This window comes from Ostrea edulis, chromosome 1, assembly GCF_947568905.1.
Source record: "Ostrea edulis chromosome 1, xbOstEdul1.1, whole genome shotgun sequence".
Lineage (NCBI taxonomy): Eukaryota > Metazoa > Mollusca > Bivalvia > Ostreida > Ostreidae > Ostrea > Ostrea edulis.
In genome coordinates, this window is record NC_079164.1 from 83,672,471 (window position 1) to 83,700,375 (window position 27,905).

The 27,905-nt window shown below is 34.3% G+C and overlaps 1 protein-coding gene across 5 annotated transcripts in view; it reads left to right on the plus strand.

Moving 5' to 3' along the window:
• Positions 1 to 27,861, plus strand: part of LOC125678232 (uncharacterized) — a 57,951-nt gene extending 30,090 nt beyond the window's left edge. For 3 of the 5 annotated variants that reach the window (XM_056163491.1, XM_056163497.1, XM_056163498.1), the window contains 10 exons: positions 11,599 to 11,741; positions 12,950 to 13,043; positions 17,133 to 17,446; positions 17,653 to 17,724; positions 19,358 to 19,919; positions 20,193 to 20,335; positions 21,544 to 21,637; positions 25,175 to 25,488; positions 25,695 to 25,766; positions 26,629 to 27,861. In XM_056163491.1, coding sequence (XP_056019466.1) covers positions 11,599 to 11,741; positions 12,950 to 13,043; positions 17,133 to 17,446; positions 17,653 to 17,724; positions 19,358 to 19,919; positions 20,193 to 20,335; positions 21,544 to 21,637; positions 25,175 to 25,488; positions 25,695 to 25,766; positions 26,629 to 26,742 — 1,922 coding nt within the window. In that variant the 3' untranslated portion in view covers positions 26,743 to 27,861. Of the gene's footprint in view, positions 1 to 75; positions 390 to 594; positions 667 to 2,394; positions 2,830 to 11,598; positions 11,742 to 12,949; positions 13,044 to 17,132; positions 17,447 to 17,652; positions 17,725 to 19,357; positions 19,920 to 20,192; positions 20,336 to 21,543; positions 21,638 to 25,174; positions 25,489 to 25,694; positions 25,767 to 26,628 lie in introns of those variants that run through there. The other 2 variants (XM_056163504.1, XM_056163502.1) reach the window with 2 other exon arrangements.
• Positions 27,862 to 27,905: the final 44 nt, after the last annotated feature.

Sequence of the window (27,905 nt, forward strand, 5' to 3'; positions counted from 1 at the left end):
GATAATACATCTTTATGGAGATGAGTGTGTAAATCATGTATGTTTAGAAACATTTCTGTTCTTTTGCATTTACAGTGGGAACAAGTCATTTAGACCAATCTGGACTTTGCAACTCCCCTGTGGTTCAAGATTTTAAGAGGTCTGAAGATGTAGGAACAAGCAATTGGATCAACTCTACTTCAAGATCATCAACTTGCCCAAGCAAAACATTCAGCAAGCCCCCCTCCCCCAGTAATGTAGATCAGGGAGAGGATGAGAGGCCAGTACTGGGTACTCAATCAGATGCCCTGTCTAAGTCCCGGTGTGGGAACTGTGGGGAGATTGGACACAGCAGGAAGTGGGTCAACTGTCCGCGATATTACTCACATGAAGAAAGCCTTAGAAGACAGGTGTGCATCGATGTGAAATGAATGTACTAGCAGTTTGTTGCATGGAAGACTGCATATGTCTTGTGTGAACAGAACCATTTTACATGTAGATTTGCATTTGATATGAACATATTGTTAACTAACCTTCACAGAAAGTCTCAAACTGTTAAAAAGGCTTATACTTTTGAGTAGATGTTTTGAAATTCAATGTATATTTGTGTTGCAGGAACAGCAGGCTAAAGCCAGGGAAAGGACTGAGGCCCGGAAAAGAGAAGAAGCAGAAGCCAGACAAGACTTGGTGGGTATCATTTATCAGTGTTTCCAATAAGATGTTAAAGAGAAGGAAATTATTTTTGAAAGAATGACCCAATCCCTGCAAGGGGTATGGGGCTGCCTCAGGCTCTCGGCTGAAAATGAAAATAGAGCCTTTTTTAATGAAATATCTAACAAAAACTAAAATAGTAGTAGCATCATAATATGAGCTGAAAATTTCAACTTCTAATTTGTCTCAGAAATCTGCTATTTTTAAAAAATATTTCATCTTTCCTCACTTAGAGGCTGGCTGAAGAAAGTCATTTATTTCTCTCTTCAACATCTTGTAATTATAAGTTGTTACATAGATCTTTAAAAAAGATGGAAATCCTATGGCCAGTGAAATTCCTCCTACAGGTGGTCAATTGGATAATGGTCTTAGGAAGATGCTTATAGATTTAAAGGTTAAAATGAGAAAACGACTTTAGTATTTTATGATATTAATATATATTTTAGTATAGCAAAGTTTATATTTTATATAATAGTGGATGAAGATTTTAGAATTTTGGGCACTAACCAAAGAATGTCATAATAGCATTTATTATTGAGATAAGCTTACAAGGGGCCCTGCATGAATGTCAGATTTGCAGCAATTTTTGCTCGCGTGATAAAAGTCAATATCGTTAAGTTATTTTCAGAAAAACAGTATCTTTGCTGTGTGTGATTTAAATGAAGAATTACTATGTGAAACTATTACTGATAAAACAGTATTTAAATGTTAATGATCAAGCTCACTACCATGTACAAAATCTGGGAATGTTTTGTTTCATTTTTTTTTTTATACGCCCGTCTTTAGACGGGACGTATTATGGTACAGCGATGTCTGTATACGTCCATCCGTTCGGGGTTTTCTCTTTATAATTTCATTTCCCTTTCACATATCATGCTGAAACTTGCTGTGTAGCTTGTTTGTGGGTCACTCTAGATCATCTGCAATATTGATCCATTTCGACCTTTTTCCCAGGAGTTGTGCCCCTTTATTTGGAAATTAATATTCTATGGAGGGTACATAATTTGTCTGCCCTACTCCTCCCACAGTTTTCAAGTGAGGACACTCTTATTTTGTGGAATGTTTGTATGGGTATTGAAGATGTGCATGTGGGATGGATTTTGATTTTCTACAATTTTTGAGAAAATTACAGGTTGTTGAACTTAGTCTATTAGGAAATTAATATTCTATGGAGGGTACATAATTTGTCTGCCCTACTCCTCCCACAGTTTTCAAGTTAGGACCTTCTTATTTTAGGGAGTGTTTGTATAGGTACTGAAGATGTGCATGTGGGATGGATTTTATTTTCTACAATTTTTGAGAAAATTACAGGTTGTTGAACTTAGTCTATTTGGAAATTAATATTCTATGGAGGGTACATAATTTGTCCGCCCAACTCCTCCCACAGTTTACAAGTGAGGACCATCTTATTTTGTGGAGTGTTTGTATGGGTATTGAAGATGTACATCTGGGGAAAGATTTTGATTTTCTTCCATTTTTGAAAAAATTACAGGTTGTTGAACTTGGTCCATTTTGAGGAAATCTCGATTTTTAAGCTAAGACCCTTTGTTCATATGAAAGTTTGTCACAGCCTCATGATGGCTGATACTACCTGAAGCAAAGTTATACAAATTATATAGCACAAGAAAAACACCCTATGTAAGCATTTCACGGGCGTATTATATACCGTTTGCGGTATTCTTGTTAAAAGATATTTCTTTACAGGAAAATCATCAAAGAGCATTAAGAAACATTGTTACTCAGATAGATGATGAACAGAAAGGACTTGAAAAAACAATCAAAAGATTGGATAGAAAGAAAAAGCAAAGAGAAAACAGACGAAAGTAAGCCACGCACAAGTGGTAGCTGATGTTACTCTGTTAAAGGGAAAACCTTAATCAAGAAAGTTTTCTTGCCATGGTGTGCATTACTCATTGTTCTGTGTTGAAGAGGGATTTATAATGGCTATGACCACAAGTTCCAGTCAGTATTTTGTTTCGTAACTGTTTACCATGCATTGTTATGTGTTTATCTTTGCTTTAAACACAGATTATCAGTATACTTTTATAGTTTTTAGTAATGCTTGTTAGTGATTTTTTTTTTCATTTTCATATTGTCTAATGAACTGCAGTCAGTATTTTAATAAAAAAATTCCTTTTGTTTCAAGTCTGAATTTTATTGATAATGCATCATTGAGAGGGTGAATGGACCATGGACCTTAGCTAGTCTGCTCACTCAATGAATTATTCTTATTGTGAGGCACTGTATTCAAGTGATACATAGGCGATAACAATGTTTCTTTGTAAAGATGAGAAAACTTTCAGCAACTGTTGTTTTACAATTTTTAAGCTCACCTGAGCCAAAGGCTCAAGTGAGATTTTCTGATCAAAACTTTCCGATGCCTGTCGTCATAAACTTTTTAAATTTTCATCTTCTCCAGAACCATTTGGCCAATTTCAATCAAATTTGGCAAAAAGCATCCTTTGGTGAAGGGGATTCTTGTTTGTTGAAATGAAGTTTTACATGCTGATATATAGAAAAATTTTCTCCAGAGCCACAGCACCAATTGAAATTTCAATAAAACTTGAAACAAATCATCCTTAGGTAAAGAGGATTCAAATTTGTCTAAATGAAGGGTCATGCCTGCTTGAAAGGGGAGATAATCATATAAATGCAAAGACAGAGTGGGGGTCATTTAAAATTTTTCTCGAGAACCACTGGGCCAGAAAAGCTGAAATTTACATGGAAGCTTCCTGAACAAGTGGAGATTCAAGTTTGTAAAAATCATGACTCCCGGGTGTATGTTGAAAGTGACCCCAACAATCTTTACTCCAAGCAGGTAGAATGAAAATTGGGTACATATTATAGTGAACCAATAGACTTCCACCCAAAGATGTAGGCTAACGAAGGGTCAAAATCAGCCCTGTGAAATGGCTAAAATTAAAGTGAAGTTTCCACAAATTATTTTCTGCATAAAACATAGTCTATGTATGGTAGTTGTTAAATTTTTTGGAATTTTGCACTGGTGCAGTGTATATCCGAGATCTATTGCCCCAAACTTCATGAAATACAAGAATTTGCTTAAAATTATCACATTTTTGTAATAAAATGCTCAAATGTGATATAAAGCACAGCCATTGACCGAGTGCATTATGACACATTTTTAGAATATCACCATGACGATTAAATTATGAAATTTTTTTACTTGTCTTGATCTGTGTTATCTGTAATATCTAAAAAAAAACCCAAACATTTGTTAAACATCAGACTACCAATTGTCAACATACTTTACATATTATAAGAGGGGTATACTTGTAATAGCATACAAATAAAAACAAAATATCTATGTATTTAATATCTGAGATAATAAAAATTATTCAATATAAGAAGTATATGTCCGAGATTGTGTACACCCTTTCATGTGTGAGAGCTTTTGTTCGATGAATAACACTTGGAGCTGAGAACAAGAGATGAAGGTCTCTCTGTCTTTTAACTCTGTACACTCAATGATTACCCATGTAGAGGGATACATACTTTTGAATTGGTTAGGCATGTTCTCATTTATTTGCTCTCTACTTGGCCAGATATTTATGCAAAGTATAGAAACTTTGCCCATGTATTATATTAGCCAGGATTGATGAATTCATAAAAAGTTGTGAACACGATCATGGCTGCGTTAAAAACCTGTATAAAATGAAATTAATGGATTGTCATTTGAAAATCTTTCTATTTCAAATCGTTGCAATTTTTGTATTTCTTCTTCCTTCTTCAGCAAATCCTCTAGCTCATTCACCCTATTTGTCTCCGGCTGCACTTCTTCATACATACTGCTGCAATATATATAATGCATACTTAACTAACATCCATACTGTATAAATGATGGAAAAGTCAGTGAAACTATTTCATTGCCAATTACAGACTGACCCCCCCCCCCTTCTTTATGATGGATCTCTGTGTTGTGTCAGTGATACAAACCCCAATGTCTAAAAGTAGTTCCACCCTCCTGTGACATAAGATTTTACGAAGTCAAAGATTTAACAAGATTTGTGCATTACAGGAGCATAATTTAAATTTTGTTGGAGTCTTTTTCAATAGTTGCTGTAAAAAAAATTTGTTAACCATAAAAAATATTTCAAAAGTCCTAGTTATTTACGAATAATCAATGATATGTTTTAAAATATTGAATCCAAGGGCAATAAGTCTGTTTTCGTTAATTTTATCAAGTCCATTAGACAATAGATTTTCTTTAATTTTCTCAAACATTTTGTATATCTTTTAAAGAAACAATTTCATGAAATTGATATGAATACTATTATATCGTTTCAACCAGTTTTTGTGAAATTTTGATAATACTGTTTAAGGAAAATTGCAATTTTCTGACGTTGATACAGGTATATGTGTACTAATTGATCAAAAGAATTATTAATACATGTACCGCAACATACCTATTTTATCATTTTTATTTCTTTAATACTAAGAAATATTATTTGAAGAATCAACAATAATTCCAGAAGGGTGGAATTACCTTAATTTGTGAACTTGGATGTCTTCATTTAAATTATTTATTATTATTAATTATTCATCACAAAATTATACAATTGTCTTTAATGAATGTGAAATTTGTAGGAGCACACTCTAGACCTATTCAAAGTTGGTAGACATTTTTAACTTTTAATTTTTATCATGAATATCAAACCATTACATTAGAATATCATTTTCTCAAATGTGGTGGTGTAATTAACAACATGCTTACTATGAATTAGGAGAAGAAGAAATATATAAAATCCCAATTAATTTAGATTTAAAAAGCTATATAGAGCTTGTTACTTTAAAGAAGTGCATAATGTACTTCATTTTGATTATTGTAGCCCATCATTTTAGTAAAAATATGAATAATATTTCAATAAAATTTCTCATTCTGAATTATTGATACAAAATTTCATACCTTACAAAGATCTTGATAATCCAGCATTCTACTGTCCAGCAAAAGTTGATCTTGTTGCAAGTTGAATTATTCAAAATAGGTAATACAATGTACAATTGCAAACCAGTATTAAATAAAAAACTGCATAACAGCATGGATCCTGTGACATAAAAACAGATTTGTTAAGTGTCATTTTTACTAACTTTACGTTAATCCCCCCCACCCCCCCTCTAGATCCGCCACTGACCGGGCTTTATAGTGTAGCGAAGGTTACAGTCATCTGTTCAACTGTGTAAACAAACATCAAGCTATGGAAGAAGAAGAGGGAATTTATTTCAAAGATGTAGTATATAAGACGGGTTCGGGCAAATGAAACATAGAATTTATGACGCAGCGGGACCATGGAAAAACCAACGGGAAATTGAAGATATAGATATTGCATTCGATTGAATTTAGAATAAACAAAAACCCAACATCTTAATTTCTAATAAATGTGATACTACAATACTTGACAAATAAATATAAATATCATTTATAATTTTTGGGCTGGAATTGTATTTTGTTTATGAAAACGATCAATGCATCCTTCAAAAGTTTTACAATTATAAAAGAAAGTGACAAATTGCATAAATGAAATAATTCTTTTTAATCTGTTACCATGGAAACAAAGCCCGGGTGTGTAGTAATTTTATGTTTTCTTAAAAGTTATAATGGTCCAAATATTATGTTTAAAGTGAAATTTTTCTGACGTAGACCTTGTAAAGCTGCTCAATATGCATTTTTTGTTGATGGCAACCAATTTTAAATTTTTCAATTAAAAAAGAAATAACTTAATTGGGCAATTTATTTTCTAGGAAATAAAATTAGATGGGGAGGGGGATATCATAGTAAATGCATCTACAAAGTGATTTTCACCTTCTTGATTTTTGCATTACTCTATATATGTATTTTTCAGCTAATATAAAGACAAGATTTTAAAAAATTATCCTTCTTTAGTATTGTTCATTTTTTTCAGGGAACATAGATTTACCCCAAAGCACCCAAGAATACCCCAAAACACCCAAAAAGATCCTAGAACAGCACAGTAGACAACCAATATCGTTCATATATTAAAGAAAAATTAAAATATTTTTAAAAAATAATAAATTGATTTGATGATCTTTTTATAAATATCAATTTATAATCTTTATTTTGTTTCAAGTACCATATGGATTATCTGACATGCGCAATTGAATTTCTAAGTTGATTGCCAATTCACAATAATCGTGTTGATTATCACCAGGCACGAGACAATTTAAAATTAATTCTAATTTAGCCGATTTATTATAAATTTGACTTTTGCTTCGAAATATTGTAATATTTGAAAAGTTTAATTATAAAAAAAAAACAAAAAAACACCACTGATAAGCGTAAGAGAGCGGCATCGTAGGAATAGGATGGTCCTATTTCCTCCTGCAAGCAATGAGAACAACTGAACTTTGAAACCTTGGAACATGTTAGGAACAAAATGTCGTCTAAGGACAGGTTCTGACAGCTGTAGTGTTACCAGGAATTGCAAGAATCGCAACAGACTGAGTTCTGCGTAAAGTTACCACAGCAATCACCACACGGCCAAAACGGCAAAAGGCAGATCTTGCGAGATAGGAAACTTTGCGCTTGCGAGGCATTGTGATCGTATAATAAGGATAAGCTATATATGCGTATTCAGAAGCTTTTGTGTTCGATTTTGAATGTGCATATACTATTTCCATATTATATGGACTTGAATTTTTTAGTAAAAATTTTAACCAATAAATAATTTAACCAATAGCATTTGGTGTAAAACAAACAATATGAATATTTCGTTAAATGATCGAAACAGTAAATTATTTAATGCTGCCGATTGCACAATCATGAGTCTTCTTTACTTTCGAATTATGTTTATTTTACAATCTACTCATATCTGCTTTGCAATGGTCTCCAGTAATTAAAGTTTAATTCCTTTCCTCAGATGTAATAATTTAGCCTATCGATCATTGATTAACTATGAATTTTTATTTATTTTTTTCAAATATCAGTTAAAATCTTTTTTTTTTTCTTCATTTTTTTTTTTTTTTTTAAATTTTATTTAAATGTTTTGGAGTAAATCTACAAGCCGTTTTTTTTTTCAAGGTTAAAAGGTCAAGGACAGGTGTGAACGCTGTTTGTTAGTGAAGCAAGACTGGTCACAGTATTTGCTATGAGTAAATTAAAGGTCATAGGAGACGATTTTCAAAAAAATTTGTTTTGCACGAAAATGTGTTCTTCTTTACAAAAGCCTAGAAGGGTCAAATCAGGATAAAAGAAAAAAAAAATTAAGTCGTAATAACGAGATAATAAGTCGTAATAACGAGATACTAAGTCGTTATAACGAGATAATAAGTCGTAATAACGAGATAATAAGTCGTAATTACGACTTAATTAAGTCGTAATAACGAGATAATAAGTCGTAATAACGAGATAATAAGTCGTAATAACGAGATAATAAGTCGTAATAACGAGATAATTAAGTCGTTATTACGAGATAATAAGTCGTAATAACGAGATAATAAGTCGTAATAACGAGATAATAAGTCGTAATAACGAGATAATAAGTCGTAATCACGACTTATTATCTCGTTATTACGACTTATTTTCTCGTAATAACGACTTAATAAAATTATCTCGTAATAACGACTTATTATCTCGTTATAACGACTTATTATCTCGTAATAACGACTTATTATCTCGTTATTACGACTTATTATCTCGTAATAACGACTTAATTATGTCGTAATTACGACTTAATTATGTCGTAATTACGACTTATTATCTCGTTATTACGACGACTTAAATTTTTTTTTTATATATTCTAATTTGACCCTTCTAGGCTTTCGTACTTCTTTAATTGCTTAACATATATAAAGAAGTCATTAAGAAAAAATCGTAAGGTAACAGGCGCTACAGACCGTCAAATGTTGCCGTGGTGTGAAGTATCAAAATAGTAAGATGACTTATCTCCCTTGCTTGATGACGTCAAAAGAGACCAGCCTGACGCAAATGTGTATTTGTTTATACTAACAACTGCTGGTTTTAGCCGTCAAAATGTTCAATGTGCTTACATTCAACTGTAATGTAGCAAGTCAGGTATTTCTATATACTTTTGATCCAACGTTCAGAAAGACTTGGGTGCGAAATCTACACCGAGAACACAGAACTCGAAGTTGTTTGACAATCATTTTGCGCGATTACGGGGGTTGATGAGGATCAGTTTCGTTATTGTTTTCACTCTACTTTGGCAAAACCTAATGGGTTTATGAAATTAAATCTTCGACCAGATGCAGTTCTAACTATTTTCGACTAGGCTACAAACCAACGGCAAGCACGGCGAAGACGAGAAAATCCTGCAAAACGTTGACTGTATATAACGACGGTAGACTACATGTACACTGTAGTACAGATATTCATAATTTAGTATAAACATGATCTGATTTGTTTAGAAATGAAATTTGACTATAAAATAGTTATATGAAGCTCTTCTGATCAGAATTTTTCTCTTTTAATACATAAGTAAATAAATTGAAGGTGAATAGGTCTAACTTTATATGTTGAAAGTTGCATTATCAGAACCCCCCCCCCCCCTTCTTTTCTGTTTGAAAAAGAATGTTCAAAGCAAATGGTGGAGCATATTGAAATTACAAGTTTTTATATCAGGTGAAATAAACCAATTTTTACGGTCATGCAAGAGTTGGGGGATGGGTTTTTTTTTCTTTAAATGAAGCACTAATTTGCACGTTGGTTTCCATATTGGGGTAAAAATTTTAAACAAAATATAACGTTAAAGGCCGAGGATTTTGAACAAACGGTTGCATGGTTGAATGAATCAACATGTAAGAATTAAAGCTCGATGAATTTATTTTGTATAAATGAGAACGTTAGCCATTGATAAATTAGGCAGATTATTCTTTTTCCTACGTTTTCTTGTATCCATTTGACTGCCATTTGATACTCTGTATCCGACGATGTATGACAGCCAAACAAACAGTACAACATGAACCGATCATCGTCCCACACCCCACGATGACTCAACATATTCCAAAATTGTTTAGAAAGTTTTATTCTGTTTGAATTAGTTTTTCTGGACTGCACACCAGAATTCTTTGGATACCTAAAGTTGTCTGTGTGACTCGTCCATAACGAATGGCCTACAAAAACATTCGGATTTTTCGACAGTTCCTTCAATAACTGGTCCAGACGAAGAATTCGTTCTTCCTCTGGCTTCCAGTTCCAACCATTATACACAAGAAAGAGCCCTTATAGCGAATAATATGATGGTAAATTATTCTATATAGGCCCTAATGTCGCAAATTTTATTGCAAAAGAATGTTGAAGCCATTTATATTTATTAGATTCACCTGTTAAACTAAATAGCTGTACACGATACTTGTATAAAACTCCTATGAAAATAAATTCAAAAACGGCGCTCACGATGTGTGAAAAGGAAATTTCGATCTGGCTATAAAATATATCCGAGTCAGGGTGGAACTTGGGCACATAAAACCAAAGGGGGATGAGAGGGTGCCCACCTTTTTTGTCAGTCAACCTTCACCCCCCCCCCCCCCCCCTTGGGAAAAAAAAGATGATGCGTCGCTGTGTCTGCATGGGGTTAGAAAGCGCAAGAATAACTATCTATATTTCTCTTATTGTCATCAGAGAATGTACTCTGAAATTATCATACATTTATCATCAACCAGTCAGTATTGTTTCAACCGATTCGAAATAAATAGGATCTTGATCGATCTTCTTGTTCGTCCTCAGATGAAAAATCGTAGATGTGGCTGGCATTTGCATTAATTATGAGTTCAAAGTGATATCCTTGTATAACAAACTATGGTTCCCCATTCAAAAACTCCTCCAGTTGCGAATAAATCGTCTATGGATGTGCCTTTGTTTTGATTCGCAAATCTGAGTGTGGAGACGTCACAAATTCAGGAAATCAGGAACGATAATCGGGTAACGATATTCTATTCCGACTACCTTTGCACTTCAATTTCTTCGAGTTAATATCGTTTTTAATCTTAAAAAAGGTCTCCTATGACCTTTAAAAGTCGAATTTCTGGGATATGGGGTAATCCATATCTATTCTTGTCTATTCTGCGAAAAGAGAGTGAAAGTGAAACAAGAATCAACAGACATAATGGAAAGTGCTATAAGAAATGAGGAAATTGTGATGGACATTCAGGCTTTGGAAGGCAGTCAGGAAGAATTACCCAAATATGACTCGGTAAAATTATCTCAGAACAGAATTAATCGCATTACTGTCAAGGTGATGACACCGGTTGAAAAAGGGAGTAACTTGACCTCAAATATTGTCAAAGAGAGTCATTTATCTAAATCAAACATTAACATCAACGTTCATATTGATAAAACAAGTCAGTCAACTTCAAAAGGTAGCTTAGTTGATGAAGATGAAGAATATGCCAAACGTCTACAGAGAGAACTGGATGAAGAATATAATTTACAGGATGAGAAAATAGCGAAACAACTGGATAAAGAATGGAATAAGCCAAACAGTAGTGGCAGAATGTCTGGAGGGGCGGAAGATGAGGAATTAGTGACAAGTTTACAGAACATTGAGGCAGAAATTAGCCAGGAGGATAGAGACCGACAGATTCAGATGGATGAGGATTTGGCCCATCGACTTCTGGAATTAGATGATAATGGTCAATCAACAGGTAAGACGGCTGTATTATCATAAATTTCTGTGGAAACGAGGGGGTTATTTATATTCGGTGGGGGGATAGGAAAGACCGAATATAAATAACCCCCTCGTTTCCACAGAAATTATATTATCATATGTATTACTGTATCTTTGCAAAGGCCATTGAATTTTTCTTTACCAGTAACTTATCAGTGCATGAAATCAATATTGAAAACAGTTATGAATGCTATGGTGTTTCCCTAATTATATTAAAATCACATTTGATGTTTGTCCCATTCTTTTTAAGGACAGAAAGCTTCGTCTGTAATGAAGAGGAAAAACTTTCTCATAAATGACAGCCCTCCTATAGAAAAGCTATCTAGAAATGAAGCATGGAGAAAAAATTTGTTTACAGAGGACCAAACAGCCAGGAGAGACAGTTTGTCCCAGGTATTGAATTCAGTTTACATATGACATTTGTCCCTACTGACAATATGAACACTACCTAGTTACTTCACAAGTAAATTATATACAGTTATAGAATGGGTATGAGAGAATTGAATTGCACATTTACTAATGGTTTCCCTGAGATTATGAGGACTGTAGTGCTATCTCTCAAACTACCCATTCTGTAACAGTTTTATTATACAGAAATAATCTAAAGAGATTATTCTGATCATTACCCATTATACCCCCATGCAGCGAAGTTGCGACGGGTATATATAATGTTTTTGATCAGTCCGTCAGTCCTTTTCTTGTCAGTGCAACTCCTCTGAGACCGCTCAACAGAATTTCGTGAAACTTTGTCATTAGTAAGTACACACTGTGTAGGTGTGCATATTCCCAGGAAATTTTGATTCAATAATTTTTCTAGGAGTTATGCCCCTTTTGAACTTAGAATTTGGAGCCTATCTGTCCTGTTCTTACAGTAATGTATAGCATTACCATTCATTATGTGAGGCATTGTCAAGCAATGTTGGAGCGTGTTTATGTGAGCTTGCTCACTTTTGCTTTCTTTCAGTTTAATACTGGCCAATTCCTTCACACCTTTTCAATTCCATTCACTTATAATAAGTTCCAAATATATATTTTTCTCCATCTCAATCACTACTTTGACTGTAAGACTTGATTGATTGTGTATAATCGACTGTAGTTCTTGTTTGGTCAGGCTACCAATTTAAAGCTCCCTTAATCTGCCATCATTACAGTTGATTTATTATGATGTCTGCTAATAACACTGTTGTGCACCCATAACAAGCTTCTTATCTTCACCTGCTGGTCATTTCTTCTTATACAACTTATTTTATTGTTATCTAAATAGTGTGTAGAGCAATATACATTTTACACTTTACAATATAAATTGATTATTATTATTTTGTCATACATCTCATGATTTTTGGGAAGCTCTGCCTACGGAGTATTTCTATTGGTTAGAAATATTAATGGGTAGCACCGACTTAGTACTCAGATGGGGGAAATAATGCATTTTCAGGGAAATAAAGAGTTTTATTATATTACTTTCATATAGAGAAAAATCAGTGGAGGTATGATAGATTAACATTATATATTTGATTCACGGAAACTTGTTGAATAGAAATTCAAAGTAAAGTTTAACTTTACAAACCTAGTATTTATTTTGAATGGGCATCATTTTAAAGCTTCAACAGAGAAGAGAACAGAGTGATAGTTTGAAAGAAAGATCAAGATCAGCTGCAGGAAGTAGCTCATCAAACAGGTTACCCTGGGATACTGGTAAGAACTAATTTGCATTTAACGTATTACCATATGGCGGGGTTTTTCCCTGTGGGTTACTGTAAAATTTGGCGATTTTCTAGCCCATAAAAATAGTATACAAATAATTTTATATATATTTTGGTGGGCAATATGTTCCAAAACAAAAATTGATAAGCATGCAGTGTAGTGTTGATAACATAATTGTAAAATGCTTACAGTAAGAAACAACTGACATAAAAAAAAAACCCTGTAGTTTAATATTTACCTCCCAAGCCGAAGAGTGCAACATTTGACATAAAAAACAACTACTACCCCAGAGTTATCTTTCTTGTGAAAAATGCATTGTGATTGCAAACACATTTGGGTGCAAATTGTACAAAACCACTAAAATAAGCCAAAAATATCACCCCATGAAAAAAACTGCTATATGGTATATATGTGTAACTATATAAAAACTTCATTCCCTATATTGCCTGTAGTTCCTGTGTGACCTACTCTCAAGTAAAATTTTCTGACGTTAATCAATCATGCAGATTACCTGTTAGTCATCTGTCTGTAAATTCTTTACATTTCTGTTACTTCTTCTCAAGAACCACAGGACCAATTTCAACCAAGTTTGATGCAAAGCACACTTGGGGAAAAGAGGATTCAAGTGTGACTAAATGAAAAACTAGACTCTTAAACTATTTTATAGGAAGATAATTGCAAAATGGTATTAATAAGGTGGGGGTGTTTAAAACAAATTCTTCTCAAAAACCACAATCAGAAAAGCTTTAACTTATTAAGTAAAATGACAATTCAAGTAAACTTTGTTCAAATCATGATCTATGGAGCCAGGTTGGGGCCACAATAGGGGTTTAAAGTTTTACACATTAAAGGAGAATTCTGGAAAATGTGTCAATATGTCAAATTAATAAATTTAGCATCTTTATGTAGTGTAGATTCAAGTTTTATTACACCATGATCCGTGGGATTTTGGTGAGGCCACAATAGGGGTTCAAAATTTTACAGAGGAATATATGGGAAAATCTTTCCATAGTCTTCCTCTGAAGACCACAGGGGTACAATGTAAAACTTATACGGTACCAATTTTGATGCACCAGATGCACATTTCGACAAATAATGTCTCTTCAGTGATGCTGAAGCCGAAATTTTGGAAATCCAAAATATCAATAAACTTGTAAGAGCTAAAAGGAAAAACAGAGTGCCAAAGACTGGAGCCAAATTCGTCTTAGGATCAGAGCTATGCATGAGGGAGATAATCCTTAATTTTGAAATGAATTTCCAAATCTTATCACAGCAATTAAGGTGGGTCGATCCTCATGTGACTTATCAATATTAATGGTTAAAAGTGCAAAATCTGTATTAATTTTCATTCAATATAGTTAAATTTAATCAATAACCAAAGAAAATGTGTAAGTGCCACATTTTTAAAGATGTCAGACATAAAAAAAACGGAAGTATATGTTAACATCAGAAAATCACACATTTTTGTTAAACAGAATAATTAAAATAGATAAAAACTCGTTGAAATGACAAATTTTAAATGTCAACAGTTTAAAAAAAAACTGTTAATTCATAAATATGTATAAATTAATTGTGGATATTAGGGAAACCATGTATAATAGACATACATTGGAAGAAATACCAGCATAGGAGTTATTGCCCTTGACAACATTTTTTTAATTACAAAGAATTGATTATCTATGGAAAATATAAACTTTTCCAAAATCAATAGTTTACCAGATTGTTTATTTTATGCAGTGAATAAAATTCCTCTGAAAGATATTTCTATCATGCGCACATTTTAATTTCATAAAGAGTTTTGCAAAAACCTATGACATCACATGAGGATCGATTAACCTTAAATATACATCCGTATTTTCAAGCTAGTAATGAAGTACTCAGCTACTGGGCTGTAGAGACCCTCGGGGACTAATAGTCCACCAGCAGAGGCCTCGACCCAGGGGTCATAATGTAAATATGTCAAATTGATATGCAAGAGTCTTTATGTAGAGTTCTTCACACTATTCTCTGTGTGGCCAGGGTAGGGCCACAATTGGGATTTATTAATTTACATGGAATATATACAATTGCTCAGATGAGTGATAGTGTAGTATAGGAGAGGAGAAAATCTTTGGCAGGACCGGGAATCGAACTCAGGACCCCCGCAGTACTAGTCAGGTGCTCTAACCACTGAGCTATCGAGGCTGATATCCATGGTCCGTATAGCCCTACCTACTACATTCCTCCCTCTTTTAATTTGCCTTCATCCTTGAAGACACACAATCCAGATTCTTTTCGCCCCGTTTTCAGGAAAACTTGCAGTGCAGGGAGGGTCAACGGCACCAACTGTAGTATAGGAGAGAGGAGAAAATCTTTGTCTGGATCGGGAATCGAACCCGGCACCCTTGCATTACTAGTCAGGTGCTCTAACCACCAAGCTATCGAGGTCGATATCCACGGTCCGTATAGCCCTAACTACTACAATATGGACCATTCACCATGGGCCTCTTGGTCTGTTAACCTCTACATGTAAGTGGGGTTGGGTTTATTTTCAGTTTGTCAAACTGTACACAATATGTCTTCAGAGCCCTTTGCTTGATGGTTATAAAACTTCATACAATGTCATATAGTTCTTGCACATATCTGATTAAAGGGTGAAAGGTCAGCAGATTTAATGTTTTAGAATTATACTGAGGTCAATAATACCAAGTGTTGTCTGTCCAATATGCAAAGAATATAAGCTTCAAACTGTCCATTCTGTGAGAGAAAGAACTGATCGAGGCCTGATAGAGGCCTGTAGGCCTCGATCAGTTTTTTCTCTCACAGAATGGACAGTTTGAGGCTTATATCCTACTTAAAACATTACATCTTTTGTTCTAAGAATGGACAGGCTCAGTGGTAATTGTGAATAAAGTTATTTTTGAATAGTCTGACAATATAACCAGTCTTGAGTGGAAGTCTGGTTCTTTTGTTCACTTATTGGGCAGTGTCAGGTAAGTTATCAAGGGTATCTTGTGCAGTGGTGTTTTACATTCACTCACTCTGTAGTACTGAGCCATATCAACATGTTGTCCTTTGGGAGAGCATTGTCATTGCACAATCAAAATTTAAAGATTTTAATGAAAGTACTGCAAATATTATCTTAATAAGTTTTATATTCTGGATATGGAGGGTGAGAAAGTCATGGAGCCAAATTTGATCCGAAAAGCATTGTGTTTTCGAATATTTGGACGAGGAAATAATTAACACCAGCCAAAGGAAACCAATACTCCCATCTCGTGAAAGGCAATGCAATTATTCATGAACATGAAAATAATTCAGAATTAGGATATGCTGATAAAGAAAACATTTAAAAAGGTGTTGTGAAGAAGTTTCGGAATGTGCCTCAGAGTGGATCTAGTGAAATTCAAATACAGCATGGAAATATGTCTTTCAAATTTAAGTTTTGATGCAATATATGCCAATGAATTTTAAAATTGTGAATCTTAAAGTTGGAGCAGAGAATTCTACTAAGGGGAAATATCGTTTTAAGTGTTTCAGTGATTTTTCCGAGATCTTTGTTGATTCTTACTTGTAGGGAATTTAAAATTAAATTTGTATCTCTATGACAAATGTATTGTCTTTCTTATTTTCAGCCTACCTATAGATGTCTAATAAGTTATTTGGTTTACCTGGCACTGTCCAATAAGTTGACAATTACTGTCCATTATTTTTAAGAACGGACAGTATATGTCCTTTCTTAAAAATAATAGCCAGTTATTGTTAACTTATTGGACACCTAAAGGTAACCTTTTCACTACAAGTGGACTTTCTTCTATATAAAAGCCTAAAAAGACAAATGATTGTGTAACAAAAATGTTTTAAATTAAGAGTCCTTTGCTTGAAAGTCATCAAACTTTATTCATACGTGTAGTTTGGTTCTGCAGTAGAATTTTATATGTTTTGCCTTCCTTGATATCCTCCCTGATATACAGTAGAATTTCAATTCAGAAGGTGACACCACATTTTACGTGATACACATATGTGGACAATACATCATTACGGAGATGAGTGTGTAAATCATGTATGTTTAGAAACATTTCTGTTCTTTTGCATTTACAGTGGGAACAAGTCATTTAGACCAATCTGGACTTTGCAACTCCCCAATGGTTCAAGATTTTACGAGATCTGGAGATGTAGGAACAAGCAATTGGATCAACTCTACTTCAAGCTCATCAACATGCCCAAGCAAAACATTCAGCAAGCCCCCCTCCCCCAGTAATGTAGATCAGGGAGAGGATGAGAGGCCAGTACTGGGTACTCAATCAGAGGCCCTATCTAAGGACCGATGTGGGAATTGTGGGGAGATTGGACATAACAGAAAGTGGGTCAAATGTCCACAATATTACTCACTGGAAGAAAGCCTTAGAAGACAGGTGTGCATCTATGTGAAATGAATGTACTAGCAGTTTGTTGCATGAAAGGCTGCATATGTCTTGTGTGAACAGAACCATTTTACATGTAGATTTGCATTTGATATGAACATATTGTTAACTAACCTTTCACAGAAAGTCTCAAACTGTTAAAAAGGCTTATACTTTTGAGTAGATGTTTTGAAATTCAATGTATATTTGTGTTACAGGAACAGCAGGCTAAAGCCAGGGAAAGGACTGAGGCCCGGGAAAGAGAAGAAGCAGAAGCCAGACAAGACTTGGTGGGTATCATTTATCAGTGTTTCCAATAAGATGTTAAAGAGAAGGAAATTATTTTGAAAGAATGACCCAATCCCTGCAAGGGACTGCCTCAAGCCCCCAGTTGAAATTGAAAATAAAGCATTTTGAATAAGATATCTTTCCTCACTTAGAGACTGGCTGAAGAAAGTCATTTATTTTTCTTCAACATCTTGTAGGCTAGTTATAAGTTGTTACATCTGTGACCAACAGGAACCAGTTATTAATCATGTGTCAATTTGGATCATGTACTGTATAAAGGCGTTTGTTGCAAAATTTTCAAACACATAATTGATACGGATTTCAATACTAGCTAGTTTACAATCCTGATGGAAATGTTAAAAGATGGCGATCCTATGGCCAGCGAAATTTCTCCTACAGGTGGTCAATTGGATAATGGTCTTAGAAGATGCTTATACATGCAGATTTAAAGGTTAAAATGAGAAAATGACCTTAGTATTTTATAATATTAACATGTACATGCAACTTAGTATTGTGTTGAAAATAGTGAAGTTTATATTTTATATAGGATGAAGGTTTTTAGAATTTGGGGCACTAGGTGAAAGGTTAATGTCATAATAACACTAATATAGAAATAAGATTACATGGGGCCCTGCATGAATGTCAGATTTGCAGCAATTTTTTGCTCGCGTGATAGAAGTCAAGATTGTTAAATTGTTTGCAGAAAAACAGTATCTTTGCTGTGTGTGATTTAAATGAAGAATTACTATGAGTAAATTAAAAGTCGAATTTCTGGGATATGGGGTAATCCACGGGCACTGAAAGTTAATGTAAATATATAGTATGTGCATGTATAAAAAAAGGAAGGGTAGGACACTCTTTTTGAGGCAAATTCGGGTTTGGGTTATTGTGGGCGTTTCTCAAACGGCCGGACGCGATGAAACGTTCACATATACCTTACTTTCAATACATGTACGGTTTCTTTCCGTTCCAATGCCGTTCATTCGAAGAAAAAGATGTTTTTACACCTCCAAGTGCCTAAGAATTTCGTTAGACTGCCTTACTTCCGGTTTAATCGCACTGAATCGAAAGGTAAGTTGTGATTGGTCAATGTGATAAACATTTATAAGTTTATGTCATATTCTTATTGGTTGTGAAATAATGATAAGAATATTTGAACTATAAAAACAAACATGGCTCATGTACTTAACCACTAGTCTCTAACACCATCATGAAGTAATAATCCTGAGAATTATTTTCTCTACATACGTATTTATGGATTAGATAACGTGTGTCAATTCAGACTTCAATTTTATTATTGACCTATCAGAACTTGCCTTTCGATTCTGTGCGATTAAACCGGAAGTAAGACAGTCTAGCGAAATTCTTAGGCACTTGGAGGTGTAAAAACATCTTTTTCTTCGAATGAACGGCATTGGAACGGAAAGAAACCGTACATATATTGAAAGTAAGGTATATGTGAACGATTCATCGCGTCAGGCCGTTTGAGAAACGCCCACAATAACCCAAACCCGAATTTGCCTCAAAAAGAGTGTCCTACCCTTCCTTTTTTATACATGCACATACTATATATTTACATTAACTTCCAGTGCCCGTGGGGTAATCCATATCTATTCTTGTCTATTCTGCGAAAAGGGAGTGAAAGTGAAACAAGAATCAACAGACATAATGGAAAGAAATGAGGAAATTGTGATGGACATTCAGGCTTTGGAAGGCAGTCAGGAAGAATTACCCAAATATGACTCGGTAAAATTATCTCAGAACAGAATTAATCGCATTACTGTCAAGGTGATGACACCGGTTGAAAAAGGGAGTAACTTGACCTCAAATATTGTCAAAGAGAGTCATTTATCTAAATCAAACATTAACATCAACGTTCATATTGATAAAACAAGTCAGTCAACTTCAAAAGGTAGCTTAGTTGATGAAGATGAAGAATATGCCAAACGTCTACAGAGAGAACTGGATGAAGAATATGATTTACAGGATGAGAAAATAGCGAAACAACTGGATAAAGAATGGAATAAGCCAAACAGTAGTGGCAGAATGTCTGGAGGGGCGGAAGATGAGGAATTAGTGACAAGTTTACAGAACATTGAGGCAGAAATTAGCCAGGAGGATAGAGACCGACAGATTCAGATGGATGAGGATTTGGCCCATCGACTTCTGGAATTAGATGATAATGGTCAATCAACAGGTAAGACGGCTGTATTATCATAAATTTCTGTGGAAACGAGGGGGTTATTTATATTCGGTGGGGGGATAGGAAAGACCGAATATAAATAACCCCCTCGTTTCCACAGAAATTATATTATCATATGTATTACTGTATCTTTGCAAAGGCCATTGAATTTTTCTTTACCAGTAACTTATCAGTGCATGAAATCAATATTGAAAACAGTTATGAATGCTATGGTGTTTCCCTAATTATATTAAAATCACATTTGATGTTTGTCCCATTCTTTTTAAGGACAGAAAGCTTCGTCTGTAATGAAGAGGAAAAACTTTCTCATAAATGACAGCCCTCCTATAGAAAAGCTATCTAGAAATGAAGCATGGAGAAAAAATTTGTTTACAGAGGACCAAACAGCCAGGAGAGACAGTTTGTCCCAGGTATTGAATTCAGTTTACATATGACATTTGTCCCTACTGACAATATGAACACTACCTAGTTACTTCACAAGTAAATTATATACAGTTATAGAATGGGTATGAGAGAATTGAATTGCACATTTACTAATGGTTTCCCTGAGATTATGAGGACTGTAGTGCTATCTCTCAAACTACCCATTCTGTAACAGTTTTATTATACAGAAATAATCTAAAGAGATTATTCTGATCATTACCCATTATACCCCCATGCAGCGAAGTTGCGACGGGTATATATAATGTTTTTGATCAGTCCGTCAGTCCTTTTCTTGTCAGTGCAACTCCTCTGAGACCGCTCAACAGAATTTCGTGAAACTTTGTCATTAGTAAGTACACACTGTGTAGGTGTGCATATTCCCAGGAAATTTTGATTCAATAATTTTTCTAGGAGTTATGCCCCTTTTGAACTTAGAATTTGGAGCCTATCTGTCCTGTTCTTACAGTAATGTATAGCATTACCATTCATTATGTGAGGCATTGTCAAGCAATGTTGGAGCGTGTTTATGTGAGCTTGCTCACTTTTGCTTTCTTTCAGTTTAATACTGGCCAATTCCTTCACACCTTTTCAATTCCATTCACTTATAATAAGTTCCAAATATATATTTTTCTCCATCTCAATCACTACTTTGACTGTAAGACTTGATTGATTGTGTATAATCGACTGTAGTTCTTGTTTGGTCAGGCTACCAATTTAAAGCTCCCTTAATCTGCCATCATTACAGTTGATTTATTATGATGTCTGCTAATAACACTGTTGTGCACCCATAACAAGCTTCTTATCTTCACCTGCTGGTCATTTCTTCTTATACAACTTATTTTATTGTTATCTAAATAGTGTGTAGAGCAATATACATTTTACACTTTACAAAATAAATTGATTATTATTATTTTGTCATACATCTCATGATTTTTGGGAAGCTCTGCCTACGGAGTATTTCTATTGGTTAGAAATATTAATGGGTAGCACCGACTTAGTACTCAGATGGGGGAAATAATGCATTTTCAGGGAAATAAAGAGTTTTATTATATTACTTTCATATAGAGAAAAATCAGTGGAGGTATGATAGATTAACATTATATATTTGATTCACGGAAACTTGTTGAATAGAAATTCAAAGTAAAGTTTAACTTTACAAACCTAGTATTTATTTTGAATGGGCATCATTTTAAAGCTTCAACAGAGAAGAGAACAGAGTGATAGTTTGAAAGAAAGATCAAGATCAGCTGCAGGAAGTAGCTCATCAAACAGGTTACCCTGGGATACTGGTAAGAACTAATTTGCATTTAACGTATTACCATATGGCAGGGTTTTTCCCTGTGGGTTACTGTAAAATTTGGCGATTTTCTAGCCCATAAAAATAGTATACAAATAATTTTATATATATTTTGGTGGGCAATATGTTCCAAAACAAAAATTGATAAGCATGCAGTGTAGTGTTGATAACATAATTGTAAAATGCTTACAGTAAGAAACAACTGACATAAAAAAAAAAACCTGTAGTTTAATATTTACCTCCCAAGCCGAAGAGTGCAACATTTGACATAAAAACAACTACTACCCCAGAGTTATCTTTCTTGTGAAAAATGCATTGTGATTGCAAACACATTTGGGTGCAAATTGTACAAAACCACTAAAATAAGCCAAAAATATCACCCCATGAAAAAAACTGCTATATGGTATATATGTGTAACTATATAAAAACTTCATTCCCTATATTGCCTGTAGTTCCTGTGTGACCTACTCTCAAGTAAAATTTTCTGACGTTAATCAATCATGCAGATTACCTGTTAGTCATCTGTCTGTAAATTCTTTACATTTCTGTTACTTCTTCTCAAGAACCACAGGACCAATTTCAACCAAGTTTGATGCAAAGCACACTTGGGGAAAAGAGGATTCAAGTGTGACTAAATGAAAAACTAGACTCTTAAACTATTTTATAGGAAGATAATTGCAAAATGGTATTAATAAGGTGGGGGTGTTTAAAACAAATTCTTCTCAAAAACCACAATCAGAAAAGCTTTAACTTATTAAGTAAAATGACAATTCAAGTAAACTTTGTTCAAATCATGATCTATGGAGCCAGGTTGGGGCCACAATAGGGGTTTAAAGTTTTACACATTAAAGGAGAATTCTGGAAAATGTGTCAATATGTCAAATTAATAAATTTAGCATCTTTATGTAGTGTAGATTCAAGTTTTATTACACCATGATCCGTGGGATTTTGGTGAGGCCACAATAGGGGTTCAAAATTTTACAGAGGAATATATGGGAAAATCTTTCCATAGTCTTCCTCTGAAGACCACAGGGGTACAATGTAAAACTTATACGGTACCAATTTTGATGCACCAGATGCACATTTCGACAAATAATGTCTCTTCAGTGATGCTGAAGCCGAAATTTTGGAAATCCAAAATATCAATAAACTTGTAAGAGCTAAAAGGAAAAACAGAGTGCCAAAGACTGGAGCCAAATTCGTCTTAGGATCAGAGCTATGCATGAGGGAGATAATCCTTAATTTTGAAATGAATTTCCAAATCTTATCACAGCAATTAAGGTGGGTCGATCCTCATGTGACTTATCAATATTAATGGTTAAAAGTGCAAAATCTGTATTAATTTTCATTCAATATAGTTAAATTTAATCAATAACCAAAGAAAATGTGTAAGTGCCACATTTTTAAAGATGTCAGACATAAAAAAAACGGAAGTATATGTTAACATCAGAAAATCACACATTTTTGTTAAACAGAATAATTAAAATAGATAAAAACTCGTTGAAATGACAAATTTTAAATGTCAACAGTTTAAAAAAAACTGTTAATTCATAAATATGTATAAATTAATTGTGGATATTAGGGAAACCATGTATAATAGACATACATTGGAAGAAATACCAGCATAGGAGTTATTGCCCTTGACAACATTTTTTTAATTACAAAGAATTGATTATCTATGGAAAGTATAAACTTTTCCAAAATCAATAGTTTACCAGATTGTTTATTTTATGCAGTGAATAAAATTCCTCTGAAAGATATTTCTATCATGCGCACATTTTAATTTCATAAAGAGTTTTGCAAAAACCTATGACATCACATGAGGATCGATTAACCTTAAATATACATCCGTATTTTCAAGCTAGTAATGAAGTACTCAGCTACTGGGCTGTAGAGACCCTCGGGGACTAATAGTCCACCAGCAGAGGCCTCGACCCAGGGGTCATAATGTAAATATGTCAAATTGATATGCAAGAGTCTTTATGTAGAGTTCTTCACACTATTCTCTGTATGGCCAGGGTAGGGCCACAATTGGGATTTATTAATTTACATGGAATATATACAATTGCTCAGATGAGTGATAGTGTAGTATAGGAGAGGAGAAAATCTTTGGCAGGACCGGGAATCGAACTCAGGACCCCCGCAGTACTAGTCAGGTGCTCTAACCACTGAGCTATCGAGGCCGATATCCATGGTCCGTATAGCCCTAGGCCTGATAGAGGCCTGTAGGCCTCGATCAGTTTTTTCTCTCACAGAATGGACAGTTTGAGGCTTATATCCTACTTAAAACATTACATCTTTTGTTCTAAGAATGGACAGGCTCAGTGGTAATTGTGAATAAAGTTATTTTTGAATAGTCTGACAATATAACCAGTCTTGAGTGGAAGTCTGGTTCTTTTGTTCACTTATTGGACAGTGTCAGGTAAGTTATCAAGGGTATCTTGTGCAGTGGTGTTTTACATTCACTCACTCTGTAGTACTGAGCCATATCAACATGTTGTCCTTTGGGAGAGCATTGTCATTGCACAATCAAAATTAAAGATTTTAATGAAAGTACTGCAAATATTATCTTAATAAGTTTTATATTCTGGATATGGAGGGTGAGAAAGTCATGGAGCCAAATTTGATCCGAAAAGCATTGTGTTTTCGAATATTTGGACGAGGAAATAATTAACACCAGCCAAAGGAAACCAATACTCCCATCTCGTGAAAGGCAATGCAATTATTCATGAACATGAAAATAATTCAGAATTAGGATATGCTGATAAAGAAAACATTTAAAAAGGTGTTGTGAAGAAGTTTCGGAATGTGCCTCAGAGTGGATCTAGTGAAATTCAAATACAGCATGGAAATATGTCTTTCAAATTTAAGTTTTGATGCAATATATGCCAATGAATTTTAAAATTGTGAATCTTAAAGTTGGAGCAGAGAATTCTACTAAGGGGAAATATCGTTTTAAGTGTTTCAGTGATTTTTCCGAGATCTTTGTTGATTCTTACTTGTAGGGAATTTAAAATTAAATTTGTATCTCTATGACAAATGTATTGTCTTTCTTATTTTCAGCCTACCTATAGATGTCTAATAAGTTATTTGGTTTACCTGGCACTGTCCAATAAGTTGACAATTACTGTCCATTATTTTTAAGAACGGACAGTATATGTCCTTTCTTAAAAATAATAGCCAGTTATTGTTAACTTATTGGACACCTAAAGGTAACCTTTTCACTACAAGTGGACTTTCTTCTATATAAAAGCCTAAAAAGACAAATGATTGTGTAACAAAAATGTTTTAAATTAAGAGTCCTTTGCTTGAAAGTCATCAAACTTTATTCATACGTGTAGTTTGGTTCTGCAGTAGAATTTTATATGTTTTGCCTTCCTTGATATCCTCCCTGATATACAGTAGAATTTCAATTCAGAAGGTGACACCACATTTTACGTGATACACATATGTGGACAATACATCATTACGGAGATGAGTGTGTAAATCATGTATGTTTAGAAACATTTCTGTTCTTTTGCATTTACAGTGGGAACAAGTCATTTAGACCAATCTGGACTTTGCAACTCCCCAATGGTTCAAGATTTTACGAGATCTGGAGATGTAGGAACAAGCAATTGGATCAACTCTACTTCAAGCTCATCAACATGCCCAAGCAAAACATTCAGCAAGCCCCCCTCCCCCAGTAATGTAGATCAGGGAGAGGATGAGAGGCCAGTACTGGGTACTCAATCAGAGGCCCTATCTAAGGACCGATGTGGGAATTGTGGGGAGATTGGACATAACAGAAAATGGGTCAAATGTCCACAATATTACTCACTGGAAGAAAGCCTTAGAAGACAGGTGTGCATCTATGTGAAATGAATGTACTAGCAGTTTGTTGCATGAAAGGCTGCATATGTCTTGTGTGAACAGAACCATTTTACATGTAGATTTGCATTTGATATGAACATATTGTTAACTAACCTTTCACAGAAAGTCTCAAACTGTTAAAAAGGCTCATACTTTTGAGTAGATGTTTTGAAATTCAATGTATATTTGTGTTACAGGAACAGCAGGCTAAAGCCAGGGAAAGGACTGAGGCCCGGGAAAGAGAAGAAACAGAAGCCAGACAAGACTTGGTGGGTATCATTTATCAGTGTTTCCAATAAGATGTTAAAGAGAAGGAAATTATTTTGAAAGAATGACCCAATCCCTGCAAGGGACTGCCTCGAAATTGAAAATAAAGCATTTTGAATAAGATATCTTTCCTCACTTAGAGACTGGCTGAAGAAAGTCATTTATTTTTCTTCAACATCTTGTAGGCTAGTTATAAGTTGTTACATCTGTGACCAACAGGAACCTGTTATTAATCATGTGTCAATTTGGATCATGTACTGTATAAAGGCGTTTGTTGCAAAATTTTCAAACACATAATTGATACGGATTTCAATACTAGCTAGTTTACAATCCTGATGGAAATGTTAAAAGATGGCGATCCTATGGCCAGCGAAATTTCTCCTACAGGTGGTCAATTGGATAATGGTCTTAGAAGATGCTTATACATGCAGATTTAAAGGTTAAAATGAGAAAATGACCTTAGTATTTTATAATATTAACATGTACATGCAACTTAGTATTGTGTTGAAAATAGTGAAGTTTATATTTTATATAGGATGAAGGTTTTTAGAATTTGGGGCACTAGGTGAAAGGTTAATGTCATAATAACACTAATATAGAAATAAGATTACATGGGGCCCTGCATGAATGTCAGATTTGCAGCAATTTTTTGCTCGCGTGATAGAAGTCAAGATTGTTAAATTGTTTGCAGAAAAACAGTATCTTTGCTGTGTGTGATTTAAATGAAGAATTACTATGTGAAACTATTACTGATGATCGACTGATGATCGGTATTTAAATGTTAATGATCAAGCTCACTACCATGTACAAAATCTGGGAATGTTTTGTTTCGGTTTTATTTTCAAAGAAAATATTTCTTTACAGGAAAATCATCAAAGAGCATCAAGAAACATTGGTATTCAGATAGATGATGAAATTGAAAAAACAATCAAAAGATTGGATAGAAAGAAAAAGCAAAGAGAAAACAGACGGAAGTAAGCCACGCACAAGGGGTAGCTGATGTTACTCTGTTAAATGGAAAACCTTAATCAAGAAAGTTTTCTTGCCATGGTGTGGATTAATCATTGTTCTGTGTTGAAGAGGGATTTATAATTCCAGTCAGTATTTTGTTTCATAACCACATATGTTCCATGCATTGTTGTGTTTATCTTTAACCACAGATTATCAGTGTACTTTTATAGTTTTTAGTAATGTTTGATAGTGATATACATTTTTTCATATTTACCTCACTTGTTGTCTGTTTGTCTGTTTGTAAACTTTTTACATTTTTAACAGCACCAGATGCACAAGGCCAATTTCAACCAAACTTGGGAAAAAGCATCCTTTGGGTGAAGGGCTTTAAAGTTCGTTCAAATGAAGGATCATGCCCCCTTCAAATGGGAGATAATCACAAAAATATAAAAATAAGGTGGGGTCATTTAAAAATCTTCTTCTCAAGAACCACTTGACCAGAAGAACTGAAATTTGTTTGAAAGCTTCCTGACATAGCGCAGATTCAAGTTTGTTACAATCATAACCCCCGGGGGTAGGATGGGGCTACAATTGGGGTCGAAATTTAACATACAAATATATAGAGGGAAAATCTTTGAAAATCTTCCCAAGAACCATTGGGCCAGGGAAGTAGAAATTTACATGACAGCTTCCTGACATATTGCTGATTCAAGTTTGTTAAAGTTATGGCCCCAAGGTGTAGGGTACGGCCACAATAGGGAATCGAAGTTTTACAAACAAATATACAGAGAAAATCTTTAAAAATCCTCTCAAGAACCACTGGGCCAGAGAAGTTTACATTTTCGTTAAAGCTTCCTCTCATAATGCAGATTCAAATTTGTAAAAATCATGGCCGCTGGGGGTAGGTTGGGACCACAATAGAGATCAAAGTTTAACATGCTAATATATAGACATTATTTGTTGAAATGCGCATCTGGTGCATCAAAATTGGTACCGTATTAAGTTTTACATAGGCAAAATCTTTGAATATGGCCCAGGGTGACTCAGGTGAGTGATGTGACCCCTGGGCCTCTTGTTCATATAGTGTTCATTATTAGTGTAAGAAAATTTGTCTGTTTTGAATAAAATTCATTCAGTATATTCATATGTACTTGTCTCTGTTTTGATTTAATCAAACATAATAAATTTCT